Source organism: Oxyura jamaicensis, chromosome 8, assembly GCF_011077185.1.
Source record: "Oxyura jamaicensis isolate SHBP4307 breed ruddy duck chromosome 8, BPBGC_Ojam_1.0, whole genome shotgun sequence".
Lineage (NCBI taxonomy): Eukaryota > Metazoa > Chordata > Aves > Anseriformes > Anatidae > Oxyura > Oxyura jamaicensis.
In genome coordinates this window covers 17071770-17095483 of record NC_048900.1, presented here as the reverse complement: position 1 = coordinate 17095483, position 23714 = coordinate 17071770, and the positions used below count along the sequence as shown (strand labels likewise).

Sequence of the window (23714 nt, the reverse complement as noted above, 5' to 3'; positions counted from 1 at the left end):
TCTGAGACAGAGACTCTCAGCACATGAGAAGCCTGAGATCGTGAGTTTTGGATTAGGCTCAACTTTTTACTAAAGATAGAAAAAGCCTGGAGACAAGAAGCCTGGCTCCCCATTGTACCACTCCAGCTTTACACCAGCTTCTCTGACAGAGACCTAGAGTGATGCAGAAGCAAACAAAGCTCAAAGCTTTGGCCCTACCCAAAGCCGATGCAAATTCAAGTGTTTCAGTTTCTCGCCTAACCCTCCTGTGTTCCCACACAGATTTTTAAGCTTTTTTTTTTTTTTTTTTTTTTTCCAGCTTAAAAATACTCACATTAAAATTATGTTAAAGATAAACTAGCACTCTGTTCACAAAATTCTTCAACTAAATTCCCTTCTCAGGGAAATCCCGCAGATCTGCATCACGTAGCAGAGAGAAAACTTTGATCTTAGGCACAGTTAAGTTTAACTTCAAATTACTGGTAAGGTCATTTGTACTACTACTCATTCATAAAAAATGCCATATGGAGCTGAATTATAAGAACTGCATCCACAACATATTGTGAAGTACCAAAACAACTCACACTTCCACAGCTACAGTATTTCCTTTATAGGTCTGGATGCATTTTTCACGTTGCAGCCTGAGTCATTCACATCCCGTGGAGAACATGGAAACTCGTACCGAAGAATGCAATGCATTCTTGAGGAAGCATTATCAGATTGTTATTTCTTGTTCCTTCTTAAGTTATGAATCTCTGCTGAGTTCCCAAGGTCACATCTACCTCCATAAAAGGTTAATGTGTTTTGCTGGGGAAAAATCCTTGCACCTTTACTTTACCGGATGTATTTTTATTACTGCACTTACCACGTTTGACTTCCCTATTTATGAATTTGTTTCCGCTCCGTTGCCATGATGTATTTTTTTTTTAAAGCCCTCCTCAATGCTGCAGGCGTGCAGCAGCAGGTGACGCCTGCAACCCACTGCTGCTGCTGTCCCTCGTAACAAGATTGCAGACTTGTCCTCTACCCACAGCCTCCCCTTCCTAAAAAATCTTTTTAAGTCTGGATTAAGGAAACATATTTACTAAATCCACACTGAAATGCATGCAGTGGTAGAGGAAAAGCCACTGCCTAGATTTCGCTCAGCTCCCAAACAGTTGTGCTTTCTCCAGTCCTTGTTGGTAACAGAATCCTATATTAGGAGTTTTCTGTAGAAACAGTTCATTCATTAGAAATACATTGTGACTCACTCTGAAACATTTCCATAAGAAATTATAAATGAATTCTCAAACTGAAGGGTATGGACACATCTCCCATTCATTTGCTTCCATAAAATGCTCCGGAACACCCATAGTGAGCAGAAATGAAGAACAAGTGCAAGGCTCCTGCTGTGCCACAGCAGACAGAAACCAGCTTCAGGAAACATGGGAGATGAGGGTGAGGGCACATCAGGAGTATTGCTTTAAGACTAACAAGCAGAGAAGTGGTGGATGAATTAATTTGGGAACAAATGAAGAGAAAAAATGAGTAGAAAAATGAGAAAGAGAAACATGGGAGTTTGAGTGCCCAGCTAAGGCAGTGGGGATGGGTTCTGTTAGCAACAACACAGCCACAAGAAAGCACTTATTAGTAACTGGCGGTCTGGCAATATAAATTTACTCTCTTCCTTGGCTTTTAAGATAAGAAAGAAATCATATTTGCAAGCTTTCATCCCTGTTATAACTATGTCTGCATGTTGAAATAAAATTCCAAAAACCAATTTGTTGAGAGCATGCACAGGCAATAACACCCCAGACCTGTGCCACGGGGAGACTCTGAATCCAGCAGAATTATGCTGATATGATGTAATCAGGTTATTTTAACCTGACCCACGGTCTTACATATTTCTATGACATAAACTCACTGCATAAAGTCACTGAGCACATGCACCTGGCCAGACAGGACTACAAGGCAGAGAAAAAGACAAAAGCAAGGTTCTTTGATCATATTTTCTATCAGATATACCCCCCAGATATGTATTTTCTTGGAAATGGCTAGTTTACAAAGACTATAGCCCTCGCACAATGCGTTTGGGCTGGCTTTCTGCCCACAAACATATGACCAGCTATGTTAACAGTCAGGCATTTCCCGCATGCCTAGTCTTTCTGGGAATTTTCTTCAGCCCAGAGATGGTAATTTTCTTTGCACATTCTCTCAGCCCTTAGTCATGCTTTCCTTATGTTGAAGTCATTCGCATAGCCTAAAATGCCTTTTCTATAGTTTTTACAGTGTGTCCTCAGACAACTGAGGTAATGGATAAGCTAAATAATCCTAAATATGAAGCAGCATTATGCACGAAGGAAAAATGTGTATGTGTTCAGGGCTTATTATCGCTAGCTGGGCTGAGATGACCACATGCACATTTAAGGCAGGCCAGGCCCAGACACTTTGTCCCTCTAGGAGGAAAGCCCCAGCTGGAGCCCTGCTGCCATCCGAGACCTGCTCACATGCCGGTAGCTATGGGACGCAGCGACCAGCCCCACGCCTTTTTACCTCCAGCACCCCATAAGCAAAGACAAACACACAGCAACTGTTCCTCTTCCAACATGACAGCAAACACTGTATGTAAGAATGCCCGTATCACATTGATAGAAAAACAAAACTGTCAATTTTCAGGCTCTGATTTTAGTTTTAATTAGCCCTCCTTCCCTAGCATTTAAGAGAAAAAATAAAAAAATAAAAATTAAACACAAACCTAAGCCCAATTCAAGTGCATGTAACTCCACACCCACAGGATCATTCCCCTTCTACATTCCATCCAGTTACCTTTCCTAAACCCTTCTAGTCACGGTATTCTTATAAAAAACTGTTTATGATATTTTTTCCATCCCTCCTCTCCTCATTCTTTCCAAGCATATCAAAGTTTTGCCTGTTTTACACTGAAGCGTAAGAAACATTTGGCTTGGGGTACAGAGCAAACTTGGAGATTTTAACCCAAGAGATTGAAAGCTGTGAGAAAAGATTAAGCTACATCAGGTCTTTGCCTGCAATGATGAAAATGATGGCTTTTTGGGGTGCAGGGTGACCAACGCTGATGAGAAGAGTAACCCAGCAATAGGCAGTAACATCTCCCTTGCTTGACTGGGCAGTCTGGAAGCACAGCACGCTTCTCTTCTGCTTGGAGGAAGGAGCACTTGTTTAGGAATATAAATTATTGCTCCCTACCAGAATAACTGAGGAAGAAAGATGAAGCTCCTGGCCCTTAGAATTCCTTTTTTTTTTTTTTTTTTTTTCCCACCAGAAGAGACAAAGAACAATCAATCCCCAACCTCCTTTTCCACACCATTCACGGTGTTATAGGAACCTATCATCCCCTCTTAGCTATCTCTTTTCCAGGTAATAGTCATAGCTTGCTTAGTTTGTACCTTTATGCAAGCTTTTCTAGGTATCTGTCCACCTATTACTTTTTCCCAAGTCTTTTTTATTTTTTTAATGAAGGGATGGGGCATGCAAAAGGCATGTAACAGCCAACACAGAGCACACAGACACACCACAGCTTTAACTGGTGGCGTAATGATGTTCTCCATTTGTCTTTCAGCTCAGATGACAATCTCCATTTCTTGATCAGATCTTATTTCTGTGGTAATGACCAGTCAGAGCACATTATTTCGTATGTGAAGTTCACATTACCATTCTCCCAGCCCCATCACTTTACATTCATCTACACTGAATTTCATTCACTGTTTTATTGCCCTGTCTCTGCCTCTTAAGTTTGCTTCATCACATTTCGAAGAAATAATTGACACTGGAGCAAGAAAGCAGCAGCCTTGGGGTTCAGCGGGAGAATGGGGCTGGGGAGCCATGCCATGGTGTTACTCGCCTGGGTGCCGGCACCCCGCCTGCACAGGCATCATGTCATGCGACGTTTTCTGAGAGCTTCCTTGATCGCAGCAGTGACAACAGTGACCGTGACCAGATGGACAGGAGGGGACAGGAGAGGGGAGCTGTTGGAGCCAGTGCTCTGCTCGAATGCCAGAATCTGTCAGGAGCATCACACCAGGAAGGTGGAGGGACCGGACGGACGACAGTAGGAAGGGGACAGCACAGCCAGTCTGGGCAGTGCAAATCACACTAGAAACGATCTGGGTGTTTTTGTGAGGAACACATACATCTCCTAGAGATGTAATATACTTTATACAATATAAAAAGAAACCCTGCAGATGCAAGCACAGGATCCCACGAGTACAACAGAACAACTGCACACCACACCTAATCCAAACCAGCCATGCCCCCAGCCGGCCACGGCCACGGCACCCAGTCTGCAGTGGGCGCGCAGCCAGCGTGCGGCTTTAATCTCCGCCTGCCCCCACATGTTCTCGGCAGCTGGGCTTTGGGCCCTTTCCTCCCTCCTGCACCCTCCCAGTCATCTTTTCCAGAACGCCGAGTTCTCTAAGACACCTCTCCCACCCTGGCCCACTGCACGGCCCCTCACAGCCCCTCACAGCGCCGCCACCCCGGCCCCCGCCCACGGCAGCGCCTCAGGGCCGCGCGTCTTGAGGTGGGGAAGAGGAAGCAGCTAGCCTTTGCTGTTGCTCTCAGACAGATGCCTGCAGGATGAACATCCTGTCGTTTGGGACAGGAACCCAGGGAGAGAGCAGGCAAAGGAAAAATAAGGCACAGGAATGCGAGTCCTCATTTACGCAAGTCGAATGACATCGTCTGTCAGCCTCTGACCCAGCTCCCGGTGATGACAAACGCATACGTAAAGTGACACTTGCCTCGCCTTTTATAAAAGCAAAACACCAACCAAAAAAAAACAGCAACAAAAAAGCAACAAAACAAACCAACACCAAATATAACACGTCATTCTATAAGTACGCTTCTGAGTCTGTATCTTACAAAAGACTCAGTTCTCCTGCCTATATACAAATTGAACACTGACACTCAATTCAGCACAGCAGATTCATTACAACATCCAACCGTAATTAAAAGAAAAGCACAAGTAGCTGCCTTTTTAAAACAGCAGGTCATCCGGTACCCAGTGAAGACCTGTGTCCTCTGAGACGCCATACACCCTTAATTCATGAAGTAATGGAAAATCAGAAGGAGCTGAAAGCATGCAATGTCTCACAGGACCTGATCCAGAGCAAGCAAATATGAGCTAAAGGAAAGTGCACAGAATCTTATAAATTGACTAATTTTCCTACCTATAAGGCTGAGAGCACATGCCTTTTCTTCTTTTTTTTTGGGGGGGGGGGACGGAGGCGGGGGGATTATTTTAAGGAGCAGGTTGTCAGTTGTTCTCTGGATTTCACTAACTTCTTTGCTGCTGCATTATACAAGTCAGGATTCATCTGCACTTTCTGCTAATTCCCTACCTGAAGTCATCCTCATTGGGTTATTAATATTAGTAATAATTTCCACAGCAACCCTTTGTGATATCGTAAATAAAGGATTATGACTTCATGCAGGGAATAAGCAGAGGCACAAATGATGAATTCTTAAGGAATAAGAGATAATGTGCTCATGCAAACTTCTGCATTACTAGAAAAGAAAGCCACTGTACAGACAATAGCAGGAGCAGCTCTGGATGAGCCTTTTAGTATTGCCCAGGGAGCATAGGCTACTTTGTAAGCACACAAGATATATGTCCTTTTCTTCTAGGTGTCCATTCTGGAGACACTTCTGTGGCTGAGCTGGGAAGTCCAAAGCTTTTATGCAGGCACTACATCCCTGCAGTAGTGCAGGTAAACAGCACTCTGCTTCTTAAAGCTGGCACATGCTGCAGGGACTTGAGTTATCCAAGGCACAGTAAGAAAAAAAGGCATTTAATCACAGGGATGGGGGCAACTCTGCCAATGCTGTAACTTATTGTGCCCAAGTCTTTAAAAGCATGGCTGTGATCATAGCTTTGGATACAAACTAGTTGACCTAGTTGCCCAGAAGAGATTTCTTTCTACTGTGTGCTTACGATGTGGTTTTCATAAGACTTCCTCGACCTCTGCCAAAACAGAGGGGCTGCATTTGTAACAGTGTCCTCCAGGGAATACTCCAGGAGATGGATGCACAGCTCCATTCCCCACAGAAGATACTGAACGGAAGAGTCGATAACAAGGCCAGGCAATAATGTCCAATCTTTTATTCAAAGGGAGAAAAAAAGATAGGTATTTGCTGAAGTCAGAGTACTCCAGTACTGTATGTACTCTGATACTGTCCTGATCATAAAGAAATCTCACTGATTAGTGAGGTTGGGGCACCAGGGAGCAGCTCCGCATGCAGGTGTCTCCAGTACACTGGGTCCTATGCAGGCAGCTCTGCCAGGGGAAGCGGAGGTGAGCCTGGCCGTGCTCAGTGTGGTGCCTTGTCACCCAGCCACACCGCTCACAGCCCAGACATCGCCCTGCCTCGCGCTTGGCAAAGGGCAGCCTTATTTCCCAGCAGGAGAATTTTCAGGATTTAGCATATGGAGAGAGCACAGGCAGGAGTGGCAGCAGATACGGCAGCACTGATCCCGTTGCAATCCTAGCGTTTGCCTTTGCTGCTGAAACTGGACCTGACTGGGTCCCAGGCCAGCTCGCACTGCTCTGCTGCCCCAGACACTGCGCCCCTGGGTGCAGAGAGCGGGGAGCAGAGCGTGCACTGGCAGCACTGCCCAGCACCAGCCCAGAAACGGACTCCTCGTGCTCATGGTCAGGGCCCCAGCCAGAGCCTCCAGCGATGTAGGATCAGAGCCCAAAGGTGACACGTTTGGAGAACTCCTGGCTTCACTGAGAGAACAGAAAAAAAAATTGCCCCAGGCTTTATCTGCCCAACAACCACGGCAAACATTCAGTGACGGAATTATGAATGGGGTTAACTGCAAGAAGGAATTAAACACATGCTGCAAGCAGCAGAGGGATGTTAACATTTCAGATGTGAAACCAGGACAGGCCACAGTAGTTTCTGTAGTTAATTTGTCTCCCTCTTTCACCCAGTTTCCTTAAGCGTCTCTTTTCAGCTGCAGCCCAAATAAATACTCTATACTTGCCAGAGTCTGAAGAGGATTTCATGGTTAAAATGTCACTTCTGATTTATTATCTGCTTCTAGCATGTGCTCTATAATCCTAAACCCTGTACACTCGTTTCATAGTTCACTTGCAGTGCTCTCCGTTACACTCATGATAAACAGCACTCTGCCAGACTTGAGCACCAGATGTCCTTTCTTTTTCTATTTTTATGGAATCATATGGATATATGAGTCGCACCAGCAAGATCAAGAAAAACTGCTGTCTTTGAAATAAGACTGCTAGTAGAAAAAAAAAATCCCATTTTAATTATAAAATGTTAGCCCAGCATGACACGGCAGCTCACTTGTTGCCCACCAAGACACCCTACAGAACAAAACCAACTGGACTAACCACAAGTACTCAGAAACAACAACATCTTTCCTGTACAACAGCATTTCCAGAGCAGACATGAAGAACAGCAATGACAATGACAAAGTCGAGGCTTAATACAAGGAGCCATCCAGCTAAAGGAGCAGCACTCTGGGCTGCCACAGGCAATGACTTGGTAGGAGCACAGGGAACTGCAAGGCTGCACAGGCTGCGAGGAGAGGCGGACAGGCACTGCTATTGCTCCATCAATCAGCCCAAAGTCAGGCAGCAGCTTTTAATTCCAAAGATAAGCACCTCACAGAGATCCTAAGGCAGTTTTATTTCCACTAGGATGTGAGACACCGATTACCAACTGATTATTTTTTTCTTCAGAGGGAAGTGAATAAATACAAAAATCACTTAGGTCAAAAAGCAAGAATTCAAACATTAGACAAAGCTAGGGATATGCTGCACAACCATTCCTATCATTTCTGAGGGAGATGCTTTACTCACTTCTTTTCATAGCATTTCTTTGAAGAGAAACCCAGCTCGCAGAGTGTGAGCAAATATAACCCTTACACACACATGAACACGCTGCTCAGTCTCTGATGCACAGAAATACACTGAAAACTGGCATAATTGATTTTCTTTTAAACAACAATCTGCTAGATTACCTTGTTATTTAGCGTATTCTCTTCAAAATGTATCCGCTTTTCACTGTGCCTTGATTAATGGTGGTATCTGCTCTATTTGACGGCTAGTTATCAGCATCATTTAATCACCTTATACAAAAAATATTTTTGGCTACAATAGCTAAATTTATGCACTGCAACAAGACTAGCCGAGCTGTGCAAAAGGCTTTAATCAAACTGATGAGTTCTCAGATTAGTCCTGGCTCAAGTTCAAATTGCAGCTCTGAGTAACCAGTATTGTACTTGAATTTTGCTCATGTTTATAAACACTCTATATGAGAGTATGGTTGTCTGGATATCTGCAAACTTCATCAGGCTGTAGCTCACGAGGCATTTTGAGTCTGAGCCTGAATATTTAGGATTGTGCATATTTCACAGGGAAAGACACAGGGCACTTTCCATCCCAGACTAAATCAACCTCACGGCATCAGGAACAGACCTTTTCAACCAAAGCCATTTGTCGTAAGTTCCTCAAGGGAGAGCACAGGGCGATGTGGCTGGGAACACACTCCCAGAGCTCCACGCAGTGATTTCTAATGAGACAGTAACTTCCTCAGGTTCAAATGAATGAGCAGGCTTACAGCCACTCTGAGCCATGTAGGAAACCAAGGGACCATCCTCCTGTTTCACAGCTCCCCTAAGCTCGTGCTCATTGCTCATCAAAGCAATTAGGCTGTTACCCTATTCCCTCCATTGCTGTCAGGCTACAAATCGAAGCCAGCCAGGATTGTACTTTCCTCTCTCCCCTTCCATAATTCAAGCAGCGTCCAGCAGGGGAGATCCTTAGCAGATTTGAAACATTGGTTTTATATCAGCTGGGCACCGAGACATTTTAAATCTTGAACTATCACAAGATGGAAAAGAAAGAAACAAACAACAAATCTCTGCTGAGCTCTGACAGAATAAATGATCCTGTTGGGAAATGTAAAGTCGTGGGATTATGCTCATGAAGAGGATCTATAAAAAAATGAAGAGCAAATGTGCAAGGAAATATGTATGCATGGCAGTTAGAATGAGAACAGGCTTCCATCCTGCAGACAATTAAGGACATTTTAAACTCAGTGTCACATTTTAAAGTTGGTGTCACTAGCTTGCTGAAGCCAAGGAGGTGTTCAAGCCATGCAGGATGGGTTCCAAAGCTCTTTTGGAACAAGATTTCAGAGTTACATTATATCCACAGTAAGTGTACTGTATGTTGCAGATACAGATCAGTAGCCATGGGCACCAATAGCAGCACTGTTCCATAAAATAATTTATGCTTTATAATCAGAGCAAGAGATATAATATGCATTTAAACTGAAAGGACTTCAGAGGGTTTTCTCACTATAGTTAAGTAGAGCCACCTCCACCCTTCCCCATCTGTAGCTGGCTTCCTCCATGCATTAGTGATCACACTGTATCAAGGAGGCTTCGGCAAAACCTAAGAACAGGTAAGCAAGTCTGCCAGCAAAGAGACCCAGACTCACAAGGCCCCTTAGCCTGAAGGCTCTAAACCCACCCTTCCTCCTTTAAAGCAAACTGCTCAGAGAATGGCAAGGCTCAGATGAAAACTCTCCCTTTCTGCCAAAGTCATCCTGCTATGAAAGCCTGACGTGAGCAGAGAGGAAAAAGTGAACAGAAAGGAACCTGACTCGGCAGCTACCTTATGGAGGGATGGGGAGTCCTGCACCCAAGTCCCTGTGGCTGAAGTTACGCACTGATTTTATCCAGAAATCCTACACTGAAAAAATGTACACGCAGGCCACCTTTACAACAGGGATTATGCCCCTTTCCCTCCTCCCTCAAGCTAAACCTTTTACTTCTGGCAATTTTAAAAGCCACATGTTCTCACAGCAACGTCTGAAGTAAATACAGAGTCACAGAATGGCTTGGGTTGCGTGGAACCTTAAAGCTGCAGTTCCAACCCCCCAGCCACAGGCAGGGACACCTTCCACTAGACCAGGTTGCTCAAACATCTACTGCCTTGATAATATCTCTTTCCTCCCTCCTATCACCAAATTGTCACATTCAATCAACAAAACTGTAAATAATACCCTGTGTATTCCATTTTATAAATTAATGTAGATAGCTTAAACTAAACTAATGTCACTGTTCTCTTACCTGATATAAACATTCTTCACAGCCTGCACATTCAGGAGTACTGATTTCCTGTTTCACTGATCCATATCTATTTTAAAATTCCAGCATCCTTGAGAAGTCATTAAAAACAAACAAACCAAGTTTGCTGGTTAAAGAAATTTTCTTATGTGCTTTACCTTGAGGGCTTTCTGTGCAGCTTCACTTGATCCAATAGCGATCAGGTTTGGTCCAGCCATGCTGCAGAAACTCTTCAGGTGCAAAGAATCATGAACAGGGACTGTGGAGACAGCATAATCCTGTACAGGAGCAAAGAATGGTTGCTTTAATTATTTTTAATTTGTCCTATTTCCGTAATTATATTGAGACATTACATAATTAATTGTACTCTCTGCAAATTAACAATAGCAACATATCCCAGGGCACAATGTCAACTGTTTAAGTACAACACACCCCTCTGGACCAGCGCGTCTTGTGCACTGGAGTAAAATCCATAACATGTGTCATAATACTATTGTTGCAACTGTAAAGCAATGCATTACAGTGTGTAATTAAACAGTATGTACATAAAAACTCTCCAGGGACGAGCACTAAGAACACGGTGCTGATACATGAGAACATTAAGAACATGTCAATATGCTCTCAGATAATAACAGCCTCCCACTCTCCAAATTACTTTTATGCAGTGATTCCACATTTCAGATCAAACTTCATCATCTGTCTCTTTAAAGGACATTCAAACTTCTTCATTAACTTCTGCATTTTTTAAAAATAAATTCTAAACAAATCACTTAAGAGTATGACAAGTGTCTTGTCCAGTATAATTTTTCAGCTGATCCAGCAGATGATAGTTTGTATTTCCTGTGGCATGAATGAATCCACAAACCTTAAATGTGTCAGCCAGAATTTCTGCACCACGTTGATTTGTCCGCTTGGAAAGACCCACAAAAAATTCTCTGCCTGGAATGAAAAAATGAAGGACAAAACAATTACAGCGTTTTTTTTTTTTTTTTTTTTTAGCAAAAAAAAAAACACATCAGCTCCTCTGTCAAACAAGCAGATTTCAAAACCAGGCCACCTTTAGAGACATTTTGAGGCAATCTTTAATATAATTTCCTATCTTTCTCTTCTTAAGTTGAATAGTAAAACCGAAAATTCAGCTTAAATGTATACAACCTGCAATCGTGAGCTGATAATTTAAAGCAATTATCTTTTTCCAGAAGATGTGTTTTGCTAGAAGCATAAATAGCTTCCTCTCCTAAAGCCCTGCAATGGTCATTGAGTCAGGAAACAGAACAGCTGGGCTGGATTAGTACAGTGCTGATTGACCATTTCCCCCTCCCTCTGAGATTTCCTCTGGTCTCAAGGCAGCTCTGCAGATGCTGGCACCCTCAAGCTCCAGAGGAAATCAATCGGTGCTGGATCTGCGCTGCGTTAGAAAGGCCTTCCTTCTTGGCCTGCCTCTTCTGAGACCCTTCCTTCCCCTCTGTGAGCGAAGGCAAGCAGCCAGTCTGCTGTGATGCTGATCAAAATGAACAGGCTCATTCAGCGCAGGTGGGGAGCAAGTGTATACGCAGCTGATGTGAGAAAATGCCTAATGGGCTTAATGACACAAAAAACACTGTCAGGATCTTCATCCTTGAAGTCAACCATGCATATAAGTTGTCTAGCACGACATCTGGCAGGCAACTCTGCTACTTTCTGCATAAACTAAAATGCACTTTTTGTATTTGATTCGTTGAACCGGTGACAATTGTCTGCATCAAGCCCGCACAATTCCTGAAAATGAGTCTGTGTAAGCATAGCTGCTTGTAATAAGAAATATGAAACAACTGCAGGCAGCTGCTATTGAAAGCATTTTTCTTATTGGCATTTTACAAGCTAAAATAAAATTTGTATGCACAGTACTGCTCTTTGTACTATGTGTACTGCTACTTCATTTACCCAGACATGAGGCAGGACGTTGAGGGTTGCACTGAAAATTAATCTCAGCTACCTGTGTGACATTTAGCAAACAACTGATTTAACAAGCCATGAGAACAACATTTTGTTATTCAGACAACAGATAACATGCTGTCTTCTAGGCAGTTGGAATATTTAAACAGCAAATTTACTACCATTATACCTGTAAATAAGACGTCTCCACCATCCAAGGTTGCGTTTTCATCGACCATCTCTACTATATTGAGGTTAAGACTTTCTAGTACTCTCTTCATGGCTTCAACCTGTGAAAGAAAAAGTAGTTTAGATCATACTTTGTCTGTACCACTGAAAAAAAAACTTTTTTTTTTTTTAAAAAAAACAAAAACAAAAACCAACAAACACAACAACTCAAACCCTACCTGAAACGCTTATCTTTAATAAAAATCACAGAAAGCTCTTTAACACACCAAGAGCAAGATGGACAGCAGAGCCCCTTGTGTCAACCTCCCTTCAGTCGGAGAAAAAGACTGAAATCATTAAGTGTCCATTTTCTCTATCGTTTTCCAGCTTTCCTGGGAACTAGTTCCCTCTGCATTTCTGAGCTACCACACTAGAAAATTGCAAGACCTGTCATTTCAACGTGTCTGTGTGTGTCTCTCATTTCTACATGTTGTCCGTGTGGCTGCTTGCTGCAAGGCCATGTGCGTGGCAGGAAGCCCAGGGCTGCCCCAGCCCTTTTCCCACTGACTGGTGTCCATAACAGAACCAGGGAATTCAGCTTTCCTGCTTTTCTTCTGTCCCATGAAGGCTGCTAAAGATGCTGAGTGCAGAAGCTGCTCCCACAGTGTCACGTCAGCAGCCATCCATAAGAAGGGTTAACTCATGTTATGTTCAAGCACCGTTGCCTTGGTGCCCTGTAATCCAAAAGAAGCGCCCACACACAACCTTATGACAACAACAAGCAAAAAGTGAAAATGTCAATATTGCCTTATCCACAGGAACATGCAAACTCTGGTCCCGCATGGCAGCACCTCTGTGCCCAGCAAAACCTCCTTGCCGTGGTTAACCAGAACATTAACACGTGGAAGATACAGAGAGGGCCTGTTAGTGCTGATTTTTGTATGTCCTTTACTTCTTTAACATGATACATTGAGCATTTCTAGACGAGACACAGGAAGCTAAAAGAGGTGACACAGAACCTGTCCTCCAGCACCACATACTAACAGGGGCAACCCTGGCAGCACTGCGACGTGGGCCCCCCAAAGCAGGCCTGTCACCGCAGGGAAAGCAGTCTCAGAGCAATTGCAGCATGTTGCACAGCTGTCGGGCCTTCGTAAGAGCAGTGCTGACTTCAGGGAAGGGGCAGACACAGTCCACCTAAGCCCACTTTTGCTGTTAATTTTCCATGACTCAGACATGTGGCACCGGTGTCGCCCCTCCTGAAGCACAAGCAGAGCAGGCTGGTCTGCAGGGACTGCCAGGCAGCTGACGTAGGGACCTAAGGGACTGGGGTCGGCATCTTACCGAAGATCCAATATGCTCTTTGCAGGTACCTCTTCTTCTAGCCCATTCACACTGTCCAGTCACTTTACAGACAAAGCACAAGCACACTGCTGAGGCACAAGGCTCGGTTTGAGGCTGAGTGGGATGAAGGCAGGTCTCTGCTCACGGGTTAAACAGCAACACAGAGCTGCACCCAGGAGCTTCCCCAGACTGAGGGACTTGTCCTCCCTGTCGTAGCCTTTGTCACGCAGTCTGGAGCGAGCCTGAAGCACATCCTTTACAATTATTAATGTTTCTTTTTGATCCTGTCTTTTACTTGATGCTAGAATGACTTCAGGCTGCATCTTTGCACTCCAGTCTCCAGGCGGAGCAGTACGCTTCACCTTTCTTGGTCCTGCTGCTCCATCTCCAGTGATCTTTAAAATTAGGTTTAAAAGGAGGACTGGACCCATGTGGTATTTTAAAAATCAATGGGAAGCAGCTGAGTTGCAATTGGAAAACTGTTGTATAAAATCCACAACATTTCTTAACATCTGTGTGCTCTCTGATACCAAGATTTCTTTTGCCTGTGAAGCCCAGCTGTTTGTACCGTGCTGGTGCTTATGAACCGTAAGGCCCCTGAGAAGAAAACAATCGGCTTACAGGGGATAACACAATTGTGCCATGCTACAGGAAGGCTCCCAGGCCAAGAGCACACAGACTCACTGTGTTGGGCCAGAGTGAAGCAGACCAACAAACTAAAGGCTGGGCACTCAACTACACCAGGCATTAAGGCAGCACAGGCCCGCCCTACCTGCCTTCTGCAGGGACAGCCAAAAGCAGAAGTTCCCCTTTGCCACAGAAAGGCATCTGAGAGGGGCAATATCTGTGCCATCTACAGAGAGGGGGATCATTCAGGATCTGAATGAGCCTTGGTGCAAGGCAGGCTGGCAGAAAGCTTGTGTCCATTGTTTTATTGTATTTAATGGTCAGAAGGAGACAGATTGATGAGGAGAAGAGCAAAGCAGCACACATCTTGACTAGGCAAGGGGTACAGAAGACCCAGGGTGGAGGCACATAAGACCAGAACACACACCCAGGCTCCCTCTGGCAGGTGGGAATTTGACCTGAGCACTGCAGCGATGTGATACTTGCACTGCCCTGAGAAGCCGCCCCGAAGCCAGCGCTCACCTCACAGAGGTGAGCGGGAAGGTGGCTGCAGGCAACGAGGCCGGAGCCTGTCCACAGCTCCCCGTGCAGGCAGCAGCACCCAGGCCCCGCGCCAGCACAGGCTCGGAGCCCTTCTGTGAGAGGACCAATTAAACAAAGGGCCCAGCTAATGAGGACAGTGAAAGGTAAATACTGACTTCAGAGTTGTCATTTCAGCCATTAGTGTTTTAATTACCAGGTGCTGATTACAATTTAACCAACAGGCTACGTCAGAGATGCCTTGAATTGTTTATTTAATTTGCAGGGGTTGATGCAGCTGTGGTGCAGACATTAGGGAAAGTTATCACATCTGTAAGTTGTCCAAAATCACCGAAAACCAGTTTAATTTGCTCTGTGATTGTTCCAAGCCTTGCAGGTACACATAAAATGCTCAAGATGTTTTTCTCCCAGGGCTGTACTCATTTTAACTTACAAAACCAAATTTAAATAAATAAAATGACTGCCATGTAAATAGCTGGATCTTTTTTCCATCATGGATGTTTATGAATTCAAGTCTATGGCTCCGTGTTTTGTGGGGTTTTTAAGCAACCAGTAGAATTTCCTAGAGTTTTAATTGGAAAGTGCTGTTCACATGTCTGGTGACACATGCTAAGAATCTCTTTCAATATCCGCAGCTTACATAAAATAAAAAGAAGTCTCAAGTTACTGTTTTTTGTTGTTGTTTGTTTGTTAGTTTTTTTTGTTGTTGTTGTTTTTTTTTTTTTTTTTAATGTGGGCAACACCAGGAGCTTCATTCAGTAGAAGCAGAAACGGAAGGAGGAGCACAAACTGAGACACAGAAGATCAGAGGGAAGACTAGCATTATCAAAAAACTACTGGGAAAAGAGCATTTGTAAATACAGGATTCTGGAAAAACAAAACCAGAAATGACCAGCCCTTCTGCTTTTGCATATAGCTGAGTTTCATGCATGGGGAGAGCGCAGACTTGCATCACCCCCACCACAATGACATCTTCAAAGCAACGCTGCAGTCCCCAGCAGGCTCTCCAATACAGCATGTTCAGTGTAATGGCTTGCCACCAAAGACGCCTGACCTGCATCACTCAGTGACGGGGTTAATAGGTGGCAAAGTCCATGCAAGCTGCTTGAGTCTGTATCTCATTGTTGCGAAAGGGAATCAAGAGCTTGGCTCCATCCTTGAGCCTTCGTGAAAGCAGTCCCAAGTCAGGAAGGGCCGTGTCACTTCTCAGTGCAGCTCCTGCACAGAGAGAACACAAGGTGCCATCTCTAGCTGCTGAGGGACAAGTGATCATTACCCTCAAGTGAAAAGTTAAAAATAGGGATGCAGGAAACGGGTTTGTACAGAGCCCTCTATCCTCCTTGGGCTTTGTTCTCCCAAAGCAACTGATCCCATTTTTCCTAAAGCATGAAGTCTTAATGCATATTGGTGAGACTTTACAATGAATTAAAGACTAAGTCACAGAGCTAGCTTTGACTGTGAATGCATAACTACCTCTTGCTTTTTTTTTCCCAGGAAAGAACTGAAGAAAGGTAGATGGACAAAATCTTCTGTAAAGCCATGTTACCCAGGAGACAGCTGTAAAATACATTAAGCATTTAGACATGAATTGACTACAAGTGTATTCACTAGGAGGAAGAATTAGCATTTACATTTTTCAAAGTAGCCAAAAGGAAAAGTCACCTTCCCTTACTTTAACTCCTTTATTTGAAAAATAAGACCCCAGGTAGTCAGAATTGTATCGCACAAAGAAAACACTCATCTGTATCGTTTAATATTCCTGTATCATATTATCTCAGGTCAGCTTAAGGTTTGTAACACAATATTGGGTTTTATTGTAAATGTAGCCATTAGTACATCAGATGAGTGTTAAAGCTTGTATGCTTTGTGTAGTGATATTTTTTCTAATAAGCACATTCCTGGTGTGAGACGGGATGTGTCTAATCCATAACAAAGCTGATGGAGAGACAATGGACTTCAGCCAGCTCAGTTCTGTTTCAAGGAAAGAGGACAATAACTGCGTTTGACATTTATAAGAATCTAATTTCCTTGTGCTTTACAAATGGAGCTCATTACCCTCCGGACTGCTGGTTCCACCAATTACTGTAACTGATGTGCTGGGATTTTTCCTTCTCTATATTACTATTTGATGCACTCCAAACAGAGGCTGTTTCCTTAATTATTTACTGGTATTCTGTGTGCTAACCACATTATGAGATTTATGTTATTGACAATAAGTAGGAAACAATCTTTTCGAAGGACAGTGGAAACGAGGAAATGATTTTGAAAGAGGGGCCTGAAGCCAGCATTGAGCACTCCACTACAAACCGTGGCTCATCCCAGCAAAGAAGAGGCCAGCAGAAAAGCTGCCGGGCTAACACCTGGGCTGGGTGCTGGGACTTAGGCAGTGCATCCCCGAGGCTCCGAACTGCCACTGGGTGCAGGGCCACAGCTGGATCTGGGCAGAAGCTGTGCATGGTACCAAATGAAGCGTTCCTTAATGACTGCAATTACCCGTCTGCATTTGTCTCCGAGCTCTCGGTGAAAGAGATGTCTGCAGATCCGTTTCAAATGAAAGGATGCAAAGACATTCAGAAAGCAGAAGATCGTCCAATGAACCAGAGATTAAATTAGGTTTCTAAAACAGCAGAGTTCAGCTTTAAGTGCTAGCAGCTTGGTTCTCTGGAGACCACAGCTCTAACAAAAAGGACTCGCAGCCCAAGAACCACTACTGCATTGTCTCCTGAAATTCTACATCCACCACCAATTTCTTCAGCACGGTAAATCACCATTACTGGCTTTCAGTCTCCACTTCATTGTGTTTTAAACTATCATTTATAGCCATGCAAAGCAAATGTCAGACTCAATATATGCAAAATTTGGGCTATGATATCTCTGAGGTGACTATTTCTGGAGCCATTAGTTCCGAGTTCACAAAGTGCCACTGTCAATATATAATGCATTTTTCAGCAAGGCTCCGAGTGAGGACTATAAATAGAGAGGGACAAATCCGGGGCCAGGGAAGGGTAGACTTCAGTTTTGCAAAACCAGATACCAGTGTTGGTCTTGATCCAAATCCTCGCCTGTCTGAATCTGCTGTTTGGAGATGAGGAAAGTCTGTCTCCCCCTGACGATAAGCACTGCCATTCTGGGCTTGCAGAGGCTTCAGAGAAAATAAAGCAGTATTGTAATAGTTTTGAGTGATTTTTTTTTTTTTTTTTAAAGAATAATCCAGTACTGGTTATTTTCTTGCTTTAAATAGGTCATATACGCACCCTAGTGTGTATTGATCTCACAAATCAGTGGTATGTGGGTTATGGCAGAGTTTCCAACTCCTGTTTCCAGCTCTGTTGACACCAGAAAAGGCCCTGGCTTTGAGACGTCAGCCAGGAAGCAGTGGAAGAACAAGACGCTCCAGAGCTGCTCTTTGAAGCAGATCAGATCACAAAAGAGTTATGTGCAAGACAAGTAACGTCAGCTCCGTCCCAGCAAACAGGCTCCAGCACGGCCTGGTAAGGACGCCCTGTACCTGCCATTGCCTCCCGTGCCAGCTGAAGGACTGCAGTCTGCCTTGGCAAGAGATTCCCCTTTCCCCCCACGCAGAGCCTTTGTGCCCACCCCCTCCTCTTTCAGGAAGGGGAGGCGAGGTGAAGACCTGCAGCTGCTCGGCACCACGTTATGGGGTGACACAGGGTACTTGTTCCCGAGGTACCCTTACCAAACCACCCAAACTGCTCAGATCAGAGCCCTCAGAGCACAACGTGCCCAAACCAGACCACACGTCGCTGTGTGTGGACAACGCGGTGCTGCTTCAGAACACGCAGAAAACCCTTTTCAGGGCTTTCCCTTTTCAGGGGTTTTAGTGAACCCTGCCCCTTCAGTGCCCTAGCAACGTGGAACTGTGGGGCCAGGACTGCACGTGGGCTCCTTCCTCTCCCTCACTCGTGACCACTTCTCATGCAGACCAGGTCACAGTAGGGACGAGAAGGAACATCGAGATATTCCCAAGTAACATCCTCGAGCAGAAAATAGCATGTCCGTTGTTCCCAATACACAAAGCCCACCAGGTACAGGTGCAGCTTTTGGCAGGGTTTGGGTAGTTCCTGATCCACGGAGTTCAGGAAGGGCCACACGGATAATTACCCCGTTCATTATTGCCCACATGCTGCTTATTATGGATCCAAATCCACTACTACCAAAATAGTCTCAAACTGTGTGCCTAGAGCTGATGTACCTGGTGCTCAATGTCCATCGCCCTTAGAGCACCCTGAGATCAGGTTAAGCACAGCATGACTAGGAATGGCTAGGGAAGAGGAAATATCCAAAGAACTGGACCATGCAAGGCACAGGGAGGGACCAGCTCATGGAGGAGGAGCAGAAAGTAGAAGGTGGCCTCCCGGGCTTCATGTCAAGTCTTTATGAGGAAGTCTCCTCAGCTGCACATCAAAAGAGCTGCAGCCTGATACATCTCAGAAGGTCCCGTGGCCACCTCTTCCTGCAGGCACCCCAAATGCTGGTGCCCCATCTGTTCGCGCACACGTACACACACACACACATGCAACCTTTCACCAGCGCAGCAGGCATCATCTAATCCCACGCCCATCCTGTGGCAGACAAACTGCAACACGATGAACTGATAATAGACAAACAATAGTCTGGATATTCTATCTTCACTGATATTTTATGATTTTAGAACTTTACTAAAAATATATTTGGGACTTGATTGTTTTACGCTAAGTGTTTTTCATGATGCCTATAGAAATAAGATTTATGTAGATGTAAAATGACCAAAAATCCTTCAAATTGCTACATAGACAAGATGAAACACACAGTGGAAAAACTCTCCCCTTGACCACTATTATTCCACTGATCTGTAACAAATTCATTGTAGTTAGATTTGTACACACAGTTAAAACACCACTAAACGGGATGTCCTTGAAGCGTGTCAAGTTTTAACAGCTAAGCAGAACTGAAGCACATGAGAACAACTCTACATAGCTCACCAGTAGTAAAGGACACCTGGCTTTCCCCTTTCTCTTACAACACTTAGCCTTTCAAATGTAGGGACACCATTTCCCACAAGACAGGAGCCAGCGATCTGCTTACTTACTACAAAAAAGGCTGAAATTTCAACCCACAGCGAGTGCAAATAATTTCAGTTGAGTATAAATTGTTGACAGCAAAAAAAAAAAAAAAAAATGCTTAAAAAGATGGAGATTTCAAGTCACTAGAAAAAAAGGCTCGCTAAGATCTAGTAAGCATAGAATCAGGTTAGTGGAAAAGTTTAAGCAGCATGAATGCATTGCCACAGAAAAACAGTGAAGATTTTACTGGATAAAGATGATGACATGAAATTTAAATCGTACACAGGCATGCTGAGAAAGTAACGTTCTAAATACTTTCTGCTTACAATTACAAAATGATCAATTGTTAAAGGTTGGACAGAGAAATATCTTCCACTCTGCCTGGACATGCACAGTGGGCCAAGAATGCACCTGGATAAGCCAAGCATTCATTATCTCCCAGACACTCAATATCCCATAATACCCACAGCGGCTGCCAGCTTCTTGTCCACTGTTGACCACACGCCATGTGCCCCATTTCACAGCTGAAAAGTATTTAAAATTCATGAAGCCTGTTGAAAGCTCGACTGTCACATTCTGCTCATTCCACAGGGTATGGGAAAACCGAGCAGAAGGGACATTTCAGCCAGGGCTATTATGGCTCTTGAATAACCAATATTCCATTAAATTGCTAATAAACCTACTTGAAGATAAGTTGATCACAATCGAACCATACAGTAGCATTCCTTTCCTTTAACGGCGAGTTGTCAGGTTTCACTCTGTACTGTACTAATGTTTCTGTGCCATTTGTTCATGACTTGACACCGAGCATTCACCATGCTTACTTTGTCCCAAGCCATCTAAATGCCCTATTCTAAAGAGGCTGAAAGATCTTTGGCAAGGATAATACTCCACTTATTTTAAGGTAGGGAACTCTTTTTAAAGGAAAAACTACACTAAAGAAGTGAAAAATAATGATGCCACAAGCAGGATAATATATATTGTATACATATAGTAACTTCTTGAATGAGGTGCTCCCAGTTTGGATGCAGTAGTAAATACTGCTGGGGCTTCCTGCAGAGGAATGGCCTCTGGGGCTCCCGAGTGCCCCGTCAAGTTTGCTCCTGTCTGCATTTTCATTTCAGCAACTCATTTCCTCCTCTCTTTACTGAATCTTAGTTTTAACAACCAAAATAAATATAAAAGACTCCAAAAAACAAAACAAAACAAAACAAAAAACCTGGAAGAGCGTTTATTTTGCATTAAAGCAGATTTTGCTGAGATTCCTAACAGTTAATTGTCAAGACATGGGCATGCTGCCTTCTGATTTTGCTGGGTGCATGCCATTTTGTCAAGAGGACTCCAAATTTTGTAACTTCTAAAACCATGTCAACCTCCTCAGAAGAGGGTTTAGAAATTTCCCTTTATACCAGCCAATGTTACTCCACTGAGAGGTGGCTCCCACCCAGCTCTGTCCCAGCAGGGCCCTGGAGCAGTTGCTCCCACCCAAACCCTCTTCCCACCACCCTCTTCCCACCACCCGGCCGAGGCAGGCACTGAGCACTCCGAGGTCTTCAGCTGCACGAATGGCAGAGGATCTTCAGGAAGATCTGGCCCTGCCTCACCTGTCTGGTGGGGAGCCACAGAGAAGATCCAGTGGTCACTAGCAGGTCCACGTGCTGCGGATGGCAGCGAGGTGAAGCAGAGTCCCCAGAAGCCAGCCCAGGAGGAGCAATGACCATCACCACAGGCAAAGAGAATATTTTTGCTCGCATTAAATTCACTCAATAACTGACCTTTCACTAAGAAACATCCGGTTGCTCCCTTGTTATTTTATAACCCACGGGCAGAGGTTATACTAACCCAGTGTTTTTCCCCCCTCTAATAATAGGTTTCATTCATGCTTTTACAGAAGTTGACTTGATGGTCTTATTTTAGCTGCGCTAACACATCCTGCAGGAGTGTCCTGAAGTGTGTAGACAGATAACCACAATAACAGCAGAAAATGCGAGTTCTGACCATTTTCTTCCCCCAGCTAGTTCCAGGAAGGTTCTGCTGTCTGAGAAGTGTCATCCAAGAAGGAATGCAGAAACTTGCTGAAACACATAAAACGGAATTAAATCCTCGAAGACATACCAACAGTCAGAGTAGTCAAAATCGATATATCACCGTACCAACAAGTAAACTAGAAGCAAGCCACTGAACAAATGGGCCATCACAGCGCTAGCTGTGACGCTTCAACCTGAAAATAACCTGAAGTGGTCTGATACAATACTGACAGGTTTTAACAGATTCTTAGGCTCTAGAGGAAAATCTGCAGCAAGTGTAAGTAACTGTCCATCTCTGGCTACTCTGCATTCAACTCAGCCTGACCAAGGCGGAGGAAGAGCCCGCCTCACAGGAGCTGCTTTTACAGCCTGCCCCGTCTGAAGCTGCCAGCAACAAGAGACGAGAATAGAGCAGCGAGCACAGAAGCTAAGAGCACGCGAGGAAACACAGCGGTTGGTGCATTCTCTCCGCAACTGCACGCATTTACGAGGTAGGAAGCCGTGCATACACACACCCCCTTCCCCGCGAGCCTGCCAGGTGCTGCCTGGCAGGCTGACAGCAGTGTGGGATGAGCCCGGGATGAGCCTGCCATCAGTGCTCCCCGCAGGCACGGTGCTGCCCCGTGCTGCCCCACAGGCACTGCTCTGCACCCCGCACCTCCACGAGCCGGGCATCGCGCTAAGGGTCCCCTCCGGTCACCTGCAGGGCCGAGCCGTACAGCTCACGGGCAGGGCTTGGTTTAAAAGCACCAACACCCACATGTAGACCGCAGCACTTCGTAACAGACACTACGTGAACGTTACACGCACAAGACAGAGGTCACACCTCCAAACCAGTGTGCTTACGCCGTGCCCCCGGCCCTCCCGACGCCTTTGCTCGGGAAGGCTGCAGACGCAGAGCTGCACCACGGGACGCTCACGGCAGCAGCTGATTGTAAGCCCGAGTCATTCCGAGTCAAAACTGGGAGGCTGACGCTGCCCGGACCCCTGCCAGCACCACCAGCGTAAGCCCATGTGGATATGTCAGGGGTGGGAACTGGGGAGGTCAGACCTGAACATGGGACACAAACCAGGCAGGAGGCAGGGTAAAACCCTGACCCCACCGGGGTCAGAACCCTCTCCAAGCTGTCCTTAATGTTTCATACAATCATTGCAGAAATGCAAGTATCAGCCGTCCTGTAAGGGAGCCGCTCTGGGGCAGGTGCTCCCTTCCCCACTAAGCAAGCTCTGACACACTTTCACGCATCCTGAGACCGTATTCTTTTAACAGCGCTACATGCCACGTTCCGCTAGAAACAGGAGGGAAATGGGGAAGGGGCTGTTGTGTTTTTGAAAGGAATAATTTCTTTGACATATCTGCAACTGTATTACTGCTGCACTGTGCTGCTGTATAAACTCTGCATTGTACAAATATAAAATGCAAATGGATTTTAAACACAGGGAAACCACCACACCTGTTTTAAATGTACAGGGACAACAGAAAAATGAAGAAAAGCAAGACAACAGCTAAGTAAAAAGGAACTGATTAAAGATTCCACTTTGCAAAAGCTCTTTTATTTAAAGATACTTTATATGTGACTCCTAACCCCTTTAGAAAGGGATGTGCTTTGCAAAGCCATCTCCCTTCACATCCTTAACAATTCCATTCATCACGCACTTTGCAGGAGATGCGGATCCTGAGGTATCCTGCCACGTTGTCTTGCAGTTACTTTGGGAAGGGAAATCACTCTGTGCAGGCTTTTAAATGCATATTAGAAATTAGGGTTTAAGCTAAGGTATTATTTAATAAGAGCTCCTTTGAAGGAGGAGCAGATCCAGAAAGAACTACTCATAGCCAGATCGTACAGGGCTAATTAAATTTGATGACCCACATTTCCTAACTACACCCCCTGTACCTGAGGCAGCACGTGCCCACTTTTCACGGCATCC

General features: G+C 44.7%; 1 protein-coding gene across 2 annotated transcripts in view; it reads right to left on the bottom strand.

Moving 5' to 3' along the window:
* DDAH1 (dimethylarginine dimethylaminohydrolase 1) overlaps positions 1-23714 on the bottom strand; it is a 54726-nt gene that overhangs the window by 5768 nt on the left and 25244 nt on the right. The window contains exons 1-5 of one of the 2 annotated variants that reach the window (XM_035332993.1): positions 20262-20269; positions 13388-13390; positions 12207-12306; positions 10968-11041; positions 10261-10380 (exon numbers count right to left, since the gene is read on the bottom strand). In XM_035332993.1, coding sequence (XP_035188884.1) covers positions 10261-10380; positions 10968-11041; positions 12207-12297 — 285 coding nt within the window. In that variant the 5' untranslated portion in view covers positions 12298-12306; positions 13388-13390; positions 20262-20269. Of the gene's footprint in view, positions 1-10260; positions 10381-10967; positions 11042-12206; positions 12307-13387; positions 13391-20261; positions 20270-23714 lie in introns of those variants that run through there. The other variant, XM_035332992.1, reaches the window with a different exon arrangement.